This window comes from Echinops telfairi, unplaced genomic scaffold (assembly GCF_000313985.2).
Source record: "Echinops telfairi isolate 266 unplaced genomic scaffold, ASM31398v2 ScPeMD7_3533;HRSCAF=4204_1, whole genome shotgun sequence".
Lineage (NCBI taxonomy): Eukaryota > Metazoa > Chordata > Mammalia > Afrosoricida > Tenrecidae > Echinops > Echinops telfairi.
Genome location: NW_022107432.1, coordinates 18,916,870 through 18,934,797, shown reverse-complemented (window position 1 = coordinate 18,934,797; position 17,928 = coordinate 18,916,870). Strand labels below are relative to the sequence as shown.

General features: G+C 45.3%; 1 protein-coding gene across 1 annotated transcript in view; it reads right to left on the bottom strand.

Moving 5' to 3' along the window:
* Positions 1–17,928, bottom strand: part of ADGRF1 (adhesion G protein-coupled receptor F1) — a 39,805-nt gene that overhangs the window by 7,205 nt on the left and 14,672 nt on the right. Inside the window, exons 6-12 of the mRNA XM_045294895.1 lie at positions 16,952–17,052; positions 15,767–15,825; positions 14,579–14,626; positions 12,210–12,364; positions 10,655–10,818; positions 7,775–7,963; positions 2,577–3,950 (exon numbers count right to left, since the gene is read on the bottom strand). Of these exons, the coding sequence (XP_045150830.1) occupies positions 2,577–3,950; positions 7,775–7,963; positions 10,655–10,818; positions 12,210–12,364; positions 14,579–14,626; positions 15,767–15,825; positions 16,952–17,052 (2,090 nt within the window). The remainder of the gene's footprint in view (positions 1–2,576; positions 3,951–7,774; positions 7,964–10,654; positions 10,819–12,209; positions 12,365–14,578; positions 14,627–15,766; positions 15,826–16,951; positions 17,053–17,928) is intronic.

The window sequence follows — 17,928 nt, the reverse complement described above, 5'->3', positions numbered from 1 at the left end:
AGAAAAAAGGAAGAAAACCATCATGGTCATTGTATACTTGAGTCTGTATCTATAATGCGATTTTGTCAACCAACATTAAGCTTCTTTTCTGGTCTGCCTCAATATTAGACTGTGGCCTTCTCAAAGGTGAGGGCACCATGACTTCTACAGTGCTTGGCACAACTCAAACATTTGGTTTACGCTATGCATAAGCAAGCAATTGAGTGACTGGAGTTTTAAATGCATGTGGAATTTCATGTACCTCCCATGGTGTCATCCCCAACCATTTGCTTCTGGCTCAATCGACCAGGCATTTCTTAAACATTTGCTAAGCATGTATAATGGCAGCAGAAACTGAAGACCAACCCTAAAGTCTTTGGGAGAGTTGGCCTGTGGCAGCACCCTATCCCTCAAGTACAGGGAAACCCTTCTGGGACCCTCCTACTGCTTGAGGCCATCCCTCTAAAGGGTGTTATCCTCCTGTGCTGGCTTTCCATGATTGTGATCTCTGACCCATTGCTGTTGGGCCCATTCTGACTCATTGCCACCCTCCAGGACAGAGTAGAACCTCCCATGGGGCTCCCAAAGCTGTGGTCTTTATGGAAGCAGCCTGCCGGATGGTCTCTTGAGGGATTCACACAGCGAACATTTAACCGCCGCCCTCCCAGGGCTCTTCCAAAAGCTCGAAAACCAAACTCAATGCCATTGAGTTAATTCTGAACCGTAGTGACCTGATACAGGAAAATGGCCCTCTTTGGTTTCCAAGGCTGTTGATCTACATAGGAATAGAAAGCCTCCTTCTTCTCCCAAGGAACAATTGGTGGGTTCAGTCAACCGTGTGATTAGTAGTCCAATCCTTCTCTGACAGGCCCAGCAGGGGTCCTACTACCCCCTACACGAGGTTACCAGGGCTTCTCTAAACCCATGCCATCAAGTCAACTCTGACTCATCATGACCCTCTAGAACTGCCCCTTCAAGCGTCCAAGACTATTAAGTCTTTACAGAGTAGAAAGCCTCATCTGGGTCCCAAGGAGTGGCTGGTGGTTTCTCATTGCTGACCTTTTGGTTAGCAGCCCAACACTCAACCCACTACTCCGCCAGGGCTCCTTCCTGTGAGGATTCCCCCCAAACCCAAACTCACTGCCATTGAGCTGATGCCAAACCACAGGGGTCCTAAAGGACAGAGTAGAACTGCCCCTGTGGGTTTCTGAGACTGTAACTCTTCACAGGAGTAGAAAGCCTCGTCTTACTCCCACGGAGCAGTAGCTAGTGGTTTCAAACTGATCAACTTGTGGTTAACTGCCCAATATATGACCACTATACCACCAGGGCTCCCCACAAGGTTCCCACGACTTCCTAAAAGTTAACCTGTGCTGAAAGAATATGAGAAATCAGCTATCATCAGAAAACACTTAGAAGCAATTACTGTCTGTCTGACACCGTACTAAGTGCGAAACTCTCATTATTCCTCACTGTATAATATATTAATAATAATTATCTCCTTTTAACTGAGGAATTTAGGAACAAAGAGATTAGGTTATCTATCAGAGGTCACACAGCTGGGAACGTGGTGTAGTGGAGCTCGATTCATTTAAGTGCAGCACACAAATCCCCACTTCCCTGTGTCCTCACTGTTCACAGATGGGCAGGTAAGACCTCTTTGGGATGAATTGATGGCTCTCTTCCAGGTTCATCAAACCTTAAGAATGACTTTGTCCACCTGCTCTCAGAATGCTCTAGTTGTGACATGTAAAACCCATCTTCTGTAGCAGAGGTTGGCAAAGATTTCTGTAAAGGGCCAGAGATAAAACTGTAAGCCCTGTAGGCCATTTGGTCTCTGTCAGAATTTTTCTACTGTACCACTGTAGAGCAAAAGCAGATGCAAACGGTGGGCATGGATGTCCCAATAAAACTTTATTTATAAAAACAGTCTCCTGTCTGTCTCCTGCCGGCGTCTGCTCTGTGGCACTCTAAGACATTCCTTTGCTCCCTGCAGACTCCACAGTCCTCAGGATGAATTCCCCTTTCTCGGCGTGCTTTCCCATAGAGGGCTGCTCAGGGAAAGGAGGGTTCCCTCGACAGCAAGAGGGATTCCTGTTAGTTATGTGAACTCAAAGCCCTTCATTTCACACCTTGGGAATGGACTGCTGGAGAATTCAAATGTTCTGTTTCAATATCATTGTAACCATTGGGGGGAAATAGATTTTCTTTTCCTTTCTTTTTTCATGCAGTTTTTGATATAGTCCTACTGAGGCCTGGAAGAGAGATGAAAATCCCACTAAAATGACTTTTGTGCCTGGAATTCTCTATATTTATTCCAATTGCTGGTTGACATTTCAAAAAACTTAAAAAAAAAACACCCAAAAAACCCAGAAACCAAACTCACTGCCATCAAGTCAATGGTGACTCACAGTCACGCTATAAGACAGGGTCAAACTGCCTCTGTGAGTTTCCGAGACTATAACACTTTATGGGAGTAGAAAGCCCCGGTCTCTCTCCTGAGGTTTTGAATTGCTAACCTTGCAGATCGCCCAATAAGTAACTATTACGTGCCCAGGGCTCCTGGTGACGTAATAGATTATTCGTATTCCTCTCACCTGGAATGCATTGAGCAAAGCAAAAATAACATGCCACGCCAGGGTTTGGCTATTCACCAGGGTCCCTAGGCCAAAGCCCCAGGTGAGCCCCAGCAGAGGCGTCAGAATGAGCAGGCTCTTCCCCATGCGGAGAGCCGTGGCCTTGTCATCCTGGCTCATCCCTTCTCCAACAGCCGGCCTCCGGAGCTTCAGGAGCACGAGCAGCACCACAGTCAGATTCACGCCCACGATGGTGAGTGCAGGAATTGCAAAGGCCAGGAGAGGCTTGCTTCCATCCGACCAGTTAAGCCAACACACGTCTTTCCTTCGGTAGCCATCGCTGGGTAGTGTGACAGCGATGGTGATGACAGATATCACAAGGGGACACCCATAGCCCAGGCAGAAGCCGACTGCCATCATCACAGGCAGGGCCATGTGGTGGAACACGAGGACGATCCGATACGCTAGCAGGACCCCAAGCACGAGCATCCAGAAAAACAAGGCGAGGTAGAAGAAGTGGGTGAAAAAGACTGCAGCTACGCAGAATCCCGAAGGGGTTGCCACGGGGTCCACAGAAGCAGCGACAATGAACCAGACGTCAGCAATCAGGAGGGACAGGGCTATGTTCACCATGCAAATGTGACGCGTGTGCGACGTTTGGTTCTTCCGGACGTGCTTCCAAAACAGAGCCTCAAGAATCAGGCATAAGACGAGGCTGCCAATGGAGACGCCCAGCCCCACGTAGGTGATGCACTGCACAACAGAGGTGATGGCAGTGGGGACAAAGGGTGACATCAGCAAGGAGAAGGAGGTCAGGTGAGTACACCGGCACATCGCCGAGGCAGGAGTCTCATTCACTAGGGAGCAGCCTGCACTGTCCCACTGCCAACGGCTGAAATCCCAAAACACACAATGGGGCTGGCTCAGGTTTGGGTCGATCTTGGAGAAGATCAGGAAAACTTCACGTATGGAATAGTTGTGGATGACAGTGGATATCACAGGCCCATTGATCCGAGCGTTCTCAAGTCGGGCGCTCGGTAGAATGTGTCGCAGATTCAACGAGGCCAGGCTGATAATAGTTTCTGGAAGGGACTTACGGAACTGCTCTGGCCCAATGAACACCTCCCCTCTGACGGGCATGGAGGCATTTGCCGGGAACATTTCCATCTGAAAGTGGTAGCCCTGTTCCAGTTTGCTTTTGCTCACGGGGCTCCCTTTCCAGGTAATAAATTCCCGAGAAAGCTTCAGGGGCAAGGCTGTTGGAGGCACCAGGGTGCTGATGGTCTCCACCGCTTCCAGGAGCCGTGAGCTGGCATGTTTTTCTTCCTGCAGTAGTAGGGTCCAGTTGGTGAGAGAGGCTGAATTCAGGATATGGTCAACGATATTGATGACATCCTGAAAGACAAGGGTAAATGATAGTACACAGAACGAAGACCAGAGTGTAGACAGTCATCACCCTTAGCCCGCCCCTACAAAAAACAAACTCACTACCCTCGTGTCAATTCCGACGCCCAGCAACCTTCGAGGACAGGTTAGATCAGCCCCTATGGGTTTGTAAGACTGTAATTCTTTACAGGAGGAGAAAACCTCATCTTTCTCCCGCAGGGTGGCTGGTGGTTTCAAACCACTGACATTGTAGTTAACCGCTACACCACACCACCGAGGCTCATTATTATTAAAGGTAGAAAAAATGCCCAGAAAAATGGACTCTGTTCAGGACCAAATAAGACCCATCCATCAGCTTGTGTTCACTTGCTCAGCCCCGCAGGAGCTCTGCGTTAAGAATCGAGAGTTGGCAGAACGAAATAAATAGTGATGTTGTCAGGTCCCTTGGTTCTCCTGGATTGCTGTCACCGTGGATGGTTTTCCTGGACCGAAAGGTACTTTCTCATGGTACAGGGGTCTAGAAGTCCACCCTCAGGGCACTGACTCTTTAAAACACCGCTTCCCAAAGTGAGTAATACGGTCCCCTGGGAGGTGCTGGACAGACATTTGATCTTACAAATGTTTTTCTCACCAGATGGGTGATGAGTAATTTTTTTCCCCTGAAAAAGCAGTGGTAGACCAAGTAAGTTAGGGACCTATGTGTCAGAGAGACTCTGCTCTAGGGGGAAATCCTTGCCTTCTTCATTTTCTCTTCTCTGTGTTCTGTGGCGAGCTCCATCACTTTCTTACCAGCTGCCTTCTGTGCCTAATCTACCGTTTAAGTCTCAAAAGTGATTGGCTTTCAAAATACCCTATGCTGATGTGGCCTTAGAGAATGCCCTGGTTCCTGATAGGATTACTTCCTGAGGTAAGGGGTAGGAATTCCAATACATATGAGGGTCTGTCAAAAAGTTTGTGGAACCATGGAATTAAAAGATAATGGCATTTCCCCTAAAGACTTTCTGAATCCCCCTCATTTCTTAGGGGGTGAAGCACGGTGCAGTGTCTAATTCTGGGTGATGAGCCCAGAGCATTTGCAAGCACCCTGGGATTTCGCCAGAGACACAAAAGAAGCCCATCGTTTGGGCTGCACAAGTGTACATCTCCTCGTGAGGTGGAAAATGGATGTGTAACTTCAAAGCTGAAGCACAAAGATTAAGTTCTTTCTTTTAACTGCTTTCCCCACTTTACATTTAGGTTGCTTCCCTCAGAAGTTCTAAATACGGGTCCTGAATCTCCAAGTTTTAATTCATGTTTATTTGTATACACTTCGTTGTTTATTAAAATCCAAACACCAAACCCATTACCATTGAGTTCACTTCCTGGTGACCCTGTAGGTCAGAATGTGACTGCCCCCAAGGGTTTCCAAGGCTGTAAATCTGTACAGAAAAAGGTGGCCATCGCATTCTCCCTTGGGGCAGCTGGTAGATTCGAACTGCCAACCTTCCAGTTAGGAGCCAGCACTTAAACACTATGCTTCCATAGCTCTCATTGGTTTATCAGCAAATATAAAACAAGCCTGAGCCTGAGCGATAAGGAAGAAGTGCCTGGTGGGGTCTGGGAGTCAATCTTAGGCTAATGTTCGCTAGGGGGAGCAAACAGGAAATATGCCCATTTGCTGACCAAAGAGTTAGTGGGTGGAGTCCACCCAGAGACACCTTGGGCAAAGGCCTGACAATCACTTCTGGACAACCAGCCATTGAGAACCCCACGGAACACGCTTCTGATGATAGGGTTTTTTTGTGCCAACATGGCACCTGTAAGAAGCTATGGGTGGAGTTAAGTCTGACAATCAGGTCACAGCTTGATGACCTCATTTGGAGGTGCAGCCAAGGAGATAAACAGATCTCTGAAGGTACCCCCTTCCCCGCCCACACCCCCTGCCTTTACCTTCCTGTTGAGGAGCTACATGGTGACCTGCTCAAGCCCTGTGATGCCACCACTGCTATTGGATCCACAAGACTGGGCACCCACTGGCCTGTGATCATCCTGCATCCTGCATCGTTGCATGTGGCTGTGTGAGTCTGAAGAGGAGCTTACAGACTAGTAGCAGACTTACGAACTTGAGTTGGACAGGGCTCGGATGTTTTATTGATGCACGATTATTTCTTTGTATAAGGCTCTTTCATGTAAACATATGAGTGTCTCTGGATTTGTTTCTCTAGTCCACCTGGCCTAACCCATTTCTACTCTGACTCCCCAGGGTGACCATGAGTTGAAATTGGCGTGGACTTGTGGGCAAAGGGCTTTTTCCCTCCCTTGGTTTCCGGTATTCCTTTTCTCAGCAGCTCCCACAGGACCCTCTCTCTTGATTGGACCTTAGGTTCCCCAGCAACTGAGCCTTAGTGTCTTAGCCTTCCAACTCAGTAGCTCCTTAACCCAACTCTCTCTGCCTTTTGGCCCAGATACCAGAGTGCAGGTCTACCCAGGTCCCAGGGAACCTCTTCCTGCTTTGGATGTGCCTGTCTGCTCTGTTCTTGCCCTTCCTTTTGGTTTTAGCCTTTTTAGGGTTTTTGTTTTATGTGTGTGTGTGTGTGATTTGTTTTAGTTGTTTCTTATAAACAACATATGGTCAGATTAAAAGGAAAAGAAGCAAAAATATGCAAGTACTTTTTTCTTTGATGTTGGGAAGTTTATGAAATATATAGTTGATACCATCTTTAATGTAAAGTTCATTATGTACAAGGGTGTACATTATGTACATTATGTTCATTAAGTACAAGGGTGCAAATATGCCACATCCAATATGATATATTGAATCATTTAAGTTTATAAAATGTTGTGCTTTATATATAATATGCATGCATCTAAAATGCTTGGAAGGTTATGTATTTAACAATTGTGTGTGTAACTGCTTTATGTCGCTTGTCACTCTTCCAGGCACCGGGCCTTAGAGCAAACATGCTAGCAGCGGCTGTTCCAGGGGGACAACAAGATTACAGATCATATCTCTTCCTTTCTGCTTATTTGCATTCCTTATAACATGGGTGGGGAAACTTCTTTATGCCTGGGGCCATTTGAATATGTTTAACTTCATTTTCAGGTCATTCATGCTGGTCAAACATTTCACTAACTCATCCTTGATGGAAAGGCTTTCTACTCCCCTAAAGAGTGACAGTCTCTGAACCTCACAGGGACAGTTCTACCCTGTCCTACAGGGTCGCTATGAGTGTCATTGACTTGATGGCAGTGAGTTTGCCGTGTGTGTGTGTGTGTGTGTGTGTGTGTGTGTGTGTGTGTGTGGTGTGTGTGATGGCGGGAACTGCTTCTCTTCAGTGAGGCATGTGATGTGAACTAGCATTAATGGTTTCTGAGAGCCTGATATAGCCATAAGCTGGATGTGTTCCACCCCTGCCTTATAGGCTCAGGTATTTGTATCATTTTATGTTAATTTTTAAATAGCCCAACTCCATCAGGAAGACCTCGGCCTAGAAAGGGGACTTTAAGCTGCACACACTGGCACACACACACATTATGAAAAGTCAGAGTTATGGCCTCAGGAAATAATGACTGTATTGCAAACCTATAATGAAAAGTAGACACTTATATCAAGCAGGCTCATCCCTTCCCCTCAGTCAGCTTTGGCTATCTTACTTTAAACTCACTTACTTTGCCCTCTTCTTTTGAACTTCCATGAGTCCCTTGTGCCCTTCAGAGAAGGTGATGGAGCTCTCATCAGGACCCCTAACCTGTCCCTCACTCTCTCCTGACAGCTCCCCACCACTCAGGCATCTGTCACCTCTCCTATGAGAGTGAGCATTTCAGGTGAGCGTTCAAGCACAGGCAGGCCATACCTCCATTGTGGCATTGGACACCTTGACACGCCTTGCCAGTGACAGGGAGGTGATGTTTCCCAGAAGGGACACCACCGAAGCTAGATTCCCAGCTGTGGTTGATGGGTTTTGCTTAAGGATGGTAGAAAGATTCTTCACCAGGGACGACACGGCAGCCTCTGTGATGTTGTCTGCGATCACGCTGAGATTCTAGAAATGACAAAAACAAAAGGGTCCAAGCTCTAGAAAACAATATTTGATCTCATTTCATTTGGATTTCTTGGCCATATACAACTAACGTTTTCAAGGGTTTCTAAAATAAAAACAAGGCTGTTTTTATTCAAATCCTTTAAAAGGCTAATTTTCAGAACCAAAATCCAGGCAAAATGGAGACGTGTTTGATGTCCAGATCCTTTCCTCTCAGTCCCTGTCCTCCTTCCTGAAGCCAAGACTTGTCCCTCTCCCTCAAGGTACCAGATCTATGTCAACAATGTCGGTTCCAGTGGGCTACGAGCTTCTCAGTGTTAGGCTACCCTAAGGCAGAGTGTGATGAGTCTCGGGAAGTACTTGTGTCTGCAGAGGGATCCCAGAAAATAAGAAAATCTTGGAGACTGTACTCCTGACTCATCGTGACTCTATGGGACAGAACTGTCCTGCACAGTCTCTGAGACTGAAACTCTTGACGAGAATCGAAAGGCTGCTGTAGAGTGACAGTCTTGGAAACTCATGGAGAAGTTCTACCCTGTCCCATAGGGTCACTATGAGTTGGAATTGACTTAATGGCAGTGAGTTATGATGTCAGACAACCAGATAGTGATCAGAAGAGCAATGGTTAGTATTTCGTGGTTTCTATATTCCAGACCCTGTGCTAAATGCTCTGCAGGGATTTGTTCAATCTTCGCAACCACACTTTGAGGGAGGTATTTCATTGTAGAGTTGGGGAAACGGAAACTTGAAGAGATTTGTGAATGATCATTGTCATATAATTTGCTATCCTACTTATAAAACCTGCCGGGGGTTTAAGTGGAGAGCATATGTTTTGAGAATGATGTACAAATGCGCTTTACACAATTGATGTGTGTATGGATTGCAATGACAGTTGTATGAGCCCCTCATAAAAGGTTTTAAAAAAAGATATTGCTGGATTTAGAGAGTTACTTCTTCCCTGGATCTCCCATCTGCCTCCACAGGTTGGGGCTCCCTTGGAAGGAAGGGAAGGAAGAAGGTGCTCTTCTAATCAACCCCATGTCCATTCAGAAACCCAGATCCCACCTGTCCCCCTCCTGTTTCTTCTCAGCCAACAATGCCTTTCTCTGCCCAGGGTATCTGGGATCTGCCCAACCCCAGATTTCTCTGCCAGGCAAGTGCATCGCTGAGGTGGATTAGTCCTGGATATTGTCCATGTCCAGAGTTGAGTTAAAGACAATCAGAGGAAGAATACAGCCTGGAGGCCATGTAGTACAAGCCCTCTCCCTCGTTTGCAGGTATGGAAACTGAGGTACAACCAAGGAGAAGCCAGTGTTCCACTGGCCCGTGATAAGTACCGACCCAGAGTTCTTAACTACAATGCTGAGTCTCCAGCTAGGACAGGGTTGCTGCTCACTATAGAGGTTCACTTTTAAGACAGTGCCCAGAGTGAGTCTGAAAAGCCCTCTGCCTTGTCTCTCAGACTCTCCATCTGCTCCCTCCTGTCTGACTACATGTTCCTCCACTATGGGCACTTTTGGAGAGAAGATTAGGAGACTCGGGGGCACAGTAGGGAAGTAAAAGTTAGATGTTTGAAATTACCAAGCTCTCCCTGGGAGAAAGATGGGGCCATTTATTATCATACAGACCGATAGTTTTAAAAACCTTAAAGAAGAGCTCAATTCTGTCCTGTAGGATCACTAGGAGTCAGAAATCAGCTATATAAAATAAGAGAACATCATGTGATGCTCAGAGCTCTGAACTATGAATCAGGTGCTCAATTCCCAACATGAAAGCTGGCAGCGTGACCTTTGGCCCCTTGACCTTCATTTCTAATCTATAAAAGGAACTTAATAGATCAGATCCTTTGCCATTCTGTCGCTCTGAATGCTTACCTCTGCCCCGATTCCTGATAGGTGCACAATCTGATTTGTTGTGCCCTGTGAGCTTCTGACCCACCCTGCGCTGTGACCTTTTCTTCTCAGCCTCTGGACTTTGGGTGCCAGCGTCATTGGGATCCTACCACCCAGGATGTGCCTCCTGAGTGCCAGTTCACTCCTCTGAAGTACCGTTCCCTCCGGACCATTACCTCTGATCTTTTCACACGCGCTCTGCTTCCACCGAGGCCCTCCCCTCCTGCCCTCACCGCCTTGCAGAGCCTGGCGATTTGATCCTGAGCAACCACCGTCCTGAAACCTGTAGAGAGCACTGGTCCTGTTCTTCTTCTAAGTTGTATAGGTGAAATGTGATTTTAATTGGGTATACAATTTCCTGTATGTCCCGCTTTCTTTTTAGGATAATGATGTCACATTAAAAAAACAGTTTAATGGGACATAATCCACATATCCTACAATTCAATCATTCACTCAGATCAAGAAGAACTGTATCTTCTTTACCACAATCAATTTTAGACCATTTTCTTCTTCCTGTACGTCTTTGAATTAGTGGAGCACAATCTATTCAGACACACATTGGGTCACCTCAAGTTGGAATCCAGTCAACAACCAATGGCCGTTTTGTTGTTGTTGGTGGTGGTTTTGGGTTTTGTGGGGATTTGGGGGGGGTAGGGGGAGGTGTTGGCTCTTACCTGGTCTTCTGCCCACCAACCATCAATATAACTTGATACATGTCAACCTCTACCTTGCCATGTTCACTGGAGCACGTTGACTGTGAAAATCAAAGGCACGACACGTCTGTGGGGTGAAAATACTTCACCTTTTTCAGGGCTTCCAGCTGAGAGAGCACGCAGGACTCCTTGGTGACCTGCCACCCAGAGGACTGGCACCTGGCTGTGATGCTCCCCACGTAGCCTTGGCTACAGGGCAGGGTGTACTCGCCATTCCGGAGTCCATACCCGAAGACCACGTTGTGACACTGGGCTGGCAAAGAAGGGCAACAGGACAGAGAAAGTGGCTCTAGACTCAACGGGGCTTCTATGTAAATCATGTTGAAATATTCAAATCCTTTAAAAGGCTAATTTTCAGAACCAAAATCCAGGCAAAATGGAGACGTGTTTGATGTCCAGATCCTTTCCTCTCAGTTCCCTGTCCTCCTTCCTGAAGCCAAGACTTGTCCCTCTCCCTCAAGGTACCAGATCTATGTCAACAATGCCGATTCCAGTGGGCTACGAACTTCTCAGTGTGAGGCTACACCTAAGGCAGAGTGTGATGAGTCTCGGGAAGTACATGTGTCTGCAGAGGGATCCCAGAAAATAAGAAAATCTTGGGGACTGTACTCCCAACTCATCATGACTCTATGGGACAGAACTGTCCTACACAGTCTCTGAGACTGAAACTCTTGACGAGAATCGAAAGCCTGCTCTTTCTCCCGAGGAGCGGCTGGTGGTTTCAAACCATTTGTCTTGTGGATCGCAGTCCAACATGTAAGCTCTACGCCACCAAGGTTCCCAGAGACTCTCTAGAGCCAAGCAAGATGGCCAGAAGATGGCAGTTGCCATTTGGAAGGGACACTTCCAGTTTTGTAGTCCTCTAAACTTTAGTTTTCTCTTGTTGTGACCAGCCATTCGCTCTCCTTGCACCTGGCTGTGTAGTGTATTTTTGTCGTGTTTGGGACTGGGAGAGAGAAACAATGACTAGAAATCCCCGTCCCCTCCAGGGCTGTGATTTTTGTTGTGTTTCCCCCATGACTATTCCCAACATGCTTAGAGCCCAGTTTGGCACACTTCAGACACTTAGTGCGTGTTTGTTGAATGCACGTTGTTGAAAGGAAATGGCAGAAATTTTGACTGCAGGAGTTTATGTTTTATGATCAAGGAGTAAAAGGAAAATAAAAATACTTCCAGAAAAATAGTGGTGTGTGTGTGTGTGTGTGTGTGTGTATGTGTGTGTGTGTGTGTGTGTGTGTGTGTGTGTAAGACTTGCACAGCCTTCTCCAAACTCTCCAAAAGAGCATCCTTGCCCTGGTTCCTTGGATTCTGATTTAGACACGTAATCAATCCCTAAGCTCTTTCTATATGTGTTCCAGTGAACTATCACGGACTCATTTTCATCACAGCCTGCAGGGAAATCAGTCGTCCAGAGGGGCAGGTCAGATCATCAGTCAGCAAGGCTCTGAAACAGCCAGTTGAAACTGAGATGCATCGTGATCAGGGTGGTGGTCGGTGGAGGGGAATCAGGGCCTATTTCTACTGAAAGTCAGTTTGAGAACAATTCTGTAATGTAAACCTCTACCATCTGCTTCCTGAGATCCCAGTGGAGCTGCTGCTGAAAAGCCTCTGTGATCTGCACCGAGAGTGGGACGCCAGTATTACCTTGTCCAAAAACTCGGAAAGAGTCATCTTCCAGCGGGAACAGCTTGTGAAGGGCTTCCCTGGCCTGCTCCGCCGCCCGTTCAATGGCTGACAGCAGCTCAGAGGGGCTGCTGGACCCAATGACTTCATAGCCAACAAGGGTGCATCTTCCTTCCCTGCAATGTGCACATGGGGGTGGTGGGTGGGGATGAAATTGGCTCATTTGTTCAGAGACTCAGTGCCCACCCTGTATACGCATGCCTTGGGTCGAGAGGAGTAAGCCAACCAGACTTGAGCTCTACCTTCATGGTATTTGCATTCTACCAGAAAAGGCAAGTGAGAGCCAAATCCCCACCGAACTCCTTCAGTCTGCTCTTGTCACCTAGAGTGGTTAGGTTTTATAAAGGTGTCTTAAACACTGAAATGGCAAATAGCTAAACCATGACTCTTAGGAGAAAGGCTAGGTGAAGGTCCTGTGAGTCCCTGGTTACCTTGTCATCAACTGATTGATACATATCTTTGTTGACGTGTGAGCTCCTATTGAGAGGCAACTTCATTCCATATATATTATTGGTGCGTCCGCACCGAGTTCACAGTCAACAGCACTGGAACTCACACCTGAGCAAAGCGAAGCTCATCTCACAAAGTCTTTTCTCTGGAAAGGACTTCTCAGTCTTTCGTGCGGGTCAGCACTTCAGCACCACGCTTGGGCTCATTGTAGACACCACAGCCACGCACCAATCCGAAGCACACAAACGTGGACAACCCACGGCATAAGGTAGCTCGTGAGAAGGCCTGTGTCTTCTCTGGGCCAGCGGAAACCAGAAGGCAGAGCATTGCCTTTGACCTCGGCTGGGAATGCGCTTCTCAAGGAGCTCAGCTCTGCATGTGCCTGTGAATGGCCATGAAAGAGGGTGAGCATTGCTTTGGGGTGACAAATACATTTCAGCGAGTGCGTTCTCAAAGATGAAACTTATGAAGGATGAGGGACAATGGTCTGTGATTGTATATTTTGTTAAGTGTGAGTGAGCGACACAAACAGGCACTGTGGCAGAAACAGCAGGTATGGGTGGGGCCCTGATGTAAATAGTGGGGGGGGGGGTTCCCTATGAGGTGGATCTTTGAAATCAAGGGCAAAAGAATGAGGAGGAAAATCCAACCATCCAGAGAGCCCTGATTTACCAGGACAGGCAGAGGGAAGAGTACATGGGGAGGCCCTCAACAACCACAACCAAATCACTGTCATCAACTCAGTCCTGGCTCATAGTGACCCTACAGGACTGGGTAGAACGGCTTCTGTATGTTTCCAAGGCGGTGATGGTTTACAGGAGTAGAAAGGCCCAGCTGGTGGTTTCCAACTGTTGACCCTGTGGTGGGAAAATGCCTGTCTGACACACTTAAAGACTAGTATCGTTTAATTTAATGAGCAAGAGGCAGTAGGAGATGCTAGATAGGAGAGGTTGCCAGGAGCCAGATCACAGAGGGCCTGAGAGTTTTGATTTTATTGTTTATTAAAAGGCAGGGACCTGGCCAGATTTACTTTGGAGATAACCACTCTGGCTATCGTGTAGAAAATAGATAAGAAGGTGCCAAGTGGAGAAAGCGAAAGACAAGTTGAGGAAGAGATGGTGGTGGCTTGAACTAGTTGGGTAGAAGCTCAAGTGGTGAGAGGTGGTGGGATTGGGTTGTTCATTGGCATGGGGCCAGCATGGCTTTCGTTTTAATGTGTCCTTGTATGTGCATTATATCTCAATACGGCATGAAATAGTTCTAAGGTTTGGTCTGTGCCACTAAAACGACTAGCACTCAGTCACAGAAATCATCATTATTCATGGTACTAAATATCATTTCATGACGGACACCCCTCCCACTAAGCACCAGCACTCAATGTCTCCATGATACCATGGAATTGCCACTTGCAGTGGATAAATGAATGCAAATTGCAGCTCAGGGAGTCATGGTCACGATGTGTTTGCATCAAAATGGCATTTTTTTCATTGCAACTCTTTTAATAGTAAAAAGAAAGTTTTTAAACACACAAAAGAAGAAATAAATAATTGAAGGACTTATAAAAGAAAGACACAATGGCACTTCTATCTGCAAAGTGCTCTCCTACCTGAGTAATGAGGTGGCGTGGACATGAATAATCCTGTCAGGCAGACAGGTCAATTGCAGGCAGTTAGAGCTTAAGAATGGGTTTTCTAAATCATGTAGATAGAAAGTGATACCAAAATACAGTTATGCTGTTTAAGGTTTATGCCTATTTTATTGTGACTTTGACAACCAATTATTTGAGACGACTTACAGGATGTGCACATGGGATACAAGTTAGAAATATAAATAGAAAGCTAGGGCCAATGAAGATAAGCATATGAATCTTGAATACTCACACATATGCATTTATGTTGTGGTGGAGTTTCAATTTTGTTATGAGTTCTCTGGCAAGAAAATCAAAGAGGAAATTTATTACATGGGGGTGGTGGAGAGCTTCAAAAAGTTAGCGGAAAAATGAAATGAAAAGGTAATGAAATGTTTCCAGGAACTTCTTGAAGACTTTAATGTCAGAGAAAAACATAGCATTCCTTACCTAGCATGGCTCTTCAAAGAAGACGTCTCATGAGAGCATTTCCATAAGAGCATGCAATGCCTTGAAGGATGATGCCCAGAGCCTTATCGTTATAGAAAATGCTGTTGAAATTTTGCTAGGACTGTTCTTTAAGCTCTTAGGAGTGCGGTGGGGCAGTAAGAAGTCAAGTTCCTTGACCTCTAAGCCATTTCCTCTATCAAGTGGACTATCTAGTCATGGTTGGTGATCAATGCACACATGGCTAGCTAACCAAATCACTTTGGGCACTAAAGCACTAAAGTGTAAACAAAGAAGCGTTTACTAAATATTTCTTTACTTATTGTAGACAATGACCTTATTGCAGACATTGACGATTGGGTTTTGCACTATGAAGCATGCATGATATTTACACAAAAATATGGTTCTTTCCCCCATGACTCTGCATGCTCTTTGTGAAAGAAAAATACAACCCACCCCTCCACATCCACAACCCTCTGCTCCACCCTTCACCCCTTCCTTTCATTAAGGAAAACAAAATCTGACCTTGACCGACTCTGCTTCAGGTGACCTCATTACTGCGGGAGTAGAGCTGTGCTCTGAGGCTGGTTTTGCAGAAGTACATTGCCAGGTATTTCTTCCAAGATACCTTGGGGTGTACTTGAACTTCTAATATCAGCAGCCAAGTACACTGATTATACCACATAGGGACCCCCTTCCTAGACATACATGGTTGTTTCCATGCCCTGCCATACTTCTGTGGCTTTTCAATTTTGGTCTCTGCTTCAAAGCTTGGAGAATGGTCCTTGACATGTAATTTCATCTCCTTTTAATGGAAATCTAAGTTCTACCCTTCTGACTTTTTAAAGTATCACAGACCCTGGTCTACTGGAGGAAGGAATCCTACTAGATTTGGCTCTGTTTTCGCTCAAGGTCACTTGGAAACAAGCACCAGGCATTCTGCAGGGTGGGGACAATTCAAGGGATGCCCTTCTTGGGCTATTGTGTTACTTACCGAAATTGGGTGACCCGAATGGACTCAAAACCTTGAATCCTTTTGTATACGCCTTTAAGCTTATAAAAAGAACAAAGGGCCACATACTAGTATTTAGCCTCATACTTGGCAAAGGCATTCGAACAACAACAAAATAAATGAACACGGATAAAAAATAACAAACAACACTGTTGAACAAAGGAAAGAGATACAGTGGGAAGGGCTAGCTTATCATAAAACTGGAACAAGCACAGACAAATGCGAACATTTGCCTTTTTGCGGTGCTAGCAAAGAGTGAGTAACCAATGATTTAGGATCAGGAATGTATCTGGTGCCATATAATATAAGAAATCCACTCCAAATCTACCTCCTTCTCAAAAATAAGCAGTCATTAATATTCACAGGTACTTACACGGACTCTCTTTGCAAAATACCCATGTCTTCAGCACGCACCACCTGTTAACCATGGCAGGCAGAGCCCTGATCTAGTTTTTACATGACCTCCTCAGATCTTGGATTTTATTATTTACAGTGCTTGGCTCACACAGGCTGCTGTGCCTCTTCCATCAGGACTAAGTTGATACCTCACTAAGATGGATGGTTTTTTAAAGACAAGTCTTTAAAACTCCAGGCTCTTTTCTTTTGAAGAGAAAAGTTTCTTCACCACACTTTACCATCGCACTCATATCTTCATGAGGTGAGTGTCACGTAGGGCCAGGTCATAAGAACTAATTGTTCCTAAATTGGTGCTAGACTTAAGTGTGAGCCCCAAATCTATTCATATATCTAGGGTTTATATGTGTCTCTGGTTCACTTTAGAGATATCAGTTTTACATGACTTCACTGGGATGTCCAGAGTTTTGCTCAGTAACTCACTCACCTGCCCTCTGCCAAGAGAGACCTTACAGAATGCATTTCTTGGACTTAGATCATGGAAATGTTTGTTGGACAAATATAATACAAAAGTAAGAACAAAGGCTTAGTATAAAACTACCCAAATAAATGGGTCAAACTGAACCCAATAAAAATGGGAAGAGGCCAAGTGATAAAATTCATGTAGAATGAAGATGCTCAAATAACTGTTCTGTAACAATTCACTGAAGAGTAAGAATTAAGAATATCTATTAAACACAGCTAACTGAATTAAGATCATCTCAACTGATATTTTGCAAGCAATTCCTTAGGTAATAAGTGAAATGTGCTTACTTGAATTTCAATCCCAGTTGTATAGTTGGAGAAGATGGCAGAAGATGAATTCAAAAGATCTATGGTAAATTTTTCATTAATCTCGAAAGTGCCCCAAATCTCTGTTGGCAGAAAAAGTTTATACATGTGAAAATAACTAGCTGGATTTTATTAATAGTATTTCTTTTGAAGTTGCTGTCAAGTAAGCCAATCATAAGAACCCCATCTACATTAGAATGGAACTCTAAAGGTTTTCAACAGCTGTTTTCTCAGAAGTACGTCTCTAAGCTTTTTTCTCAAGGTACTTCTATGTGGACTTCAACTTCCACCCTTGTGGTTATCAGTGGAGCCTGCTTTCCCCACCCAAAGATTCCATCATAAAATTAGAGGGGCACAATTAAAAACCCACATAATCAACAAATAACTTTTAAATTTCTTTTCAGAATGACTTTTTACCTAAAATAATATGAGAATCACTTTAAAAACACAGTTTTCTCTCATGCATTTCCCATTTCCCAGAAATGGGAAAGTGCTGGTATTAAGATAATCATAAACCTAGAGACCCCATAGGATTTCCATGAATGGAAATCTCTATGGAAGCAAACAGCCTCATCTTTCTCCCCAGGAGTGACTAGTAAATTTGAATAGCCGGCCTTGCGTTCAGAAATCCAATGCTTCCCAACAACACTGCCAGGGCCCCTTAAGACGACCTTACAAGTGGGAAAATGTGAACAAAACATGTGGTCACTTAACACTGGATACATTACCATCCAGGCAATAAGCTTCAACATTGTCTTTGTTTAAAATATTTTTTTAACATTTTATTAAGGGCTCATACAACTGTTATCGCAATCCATACACACATCAATTGCGTAAAGCGCATTTGTACATCATTCTCAAAACATTATCTCTCCACTTAGACCCCTGACATTAGGTCCTCATTTTTCCCCTCCCTCCCCGCCCCCCCCTCCCTCATGAGCCCTTGATAGTTTATAAAT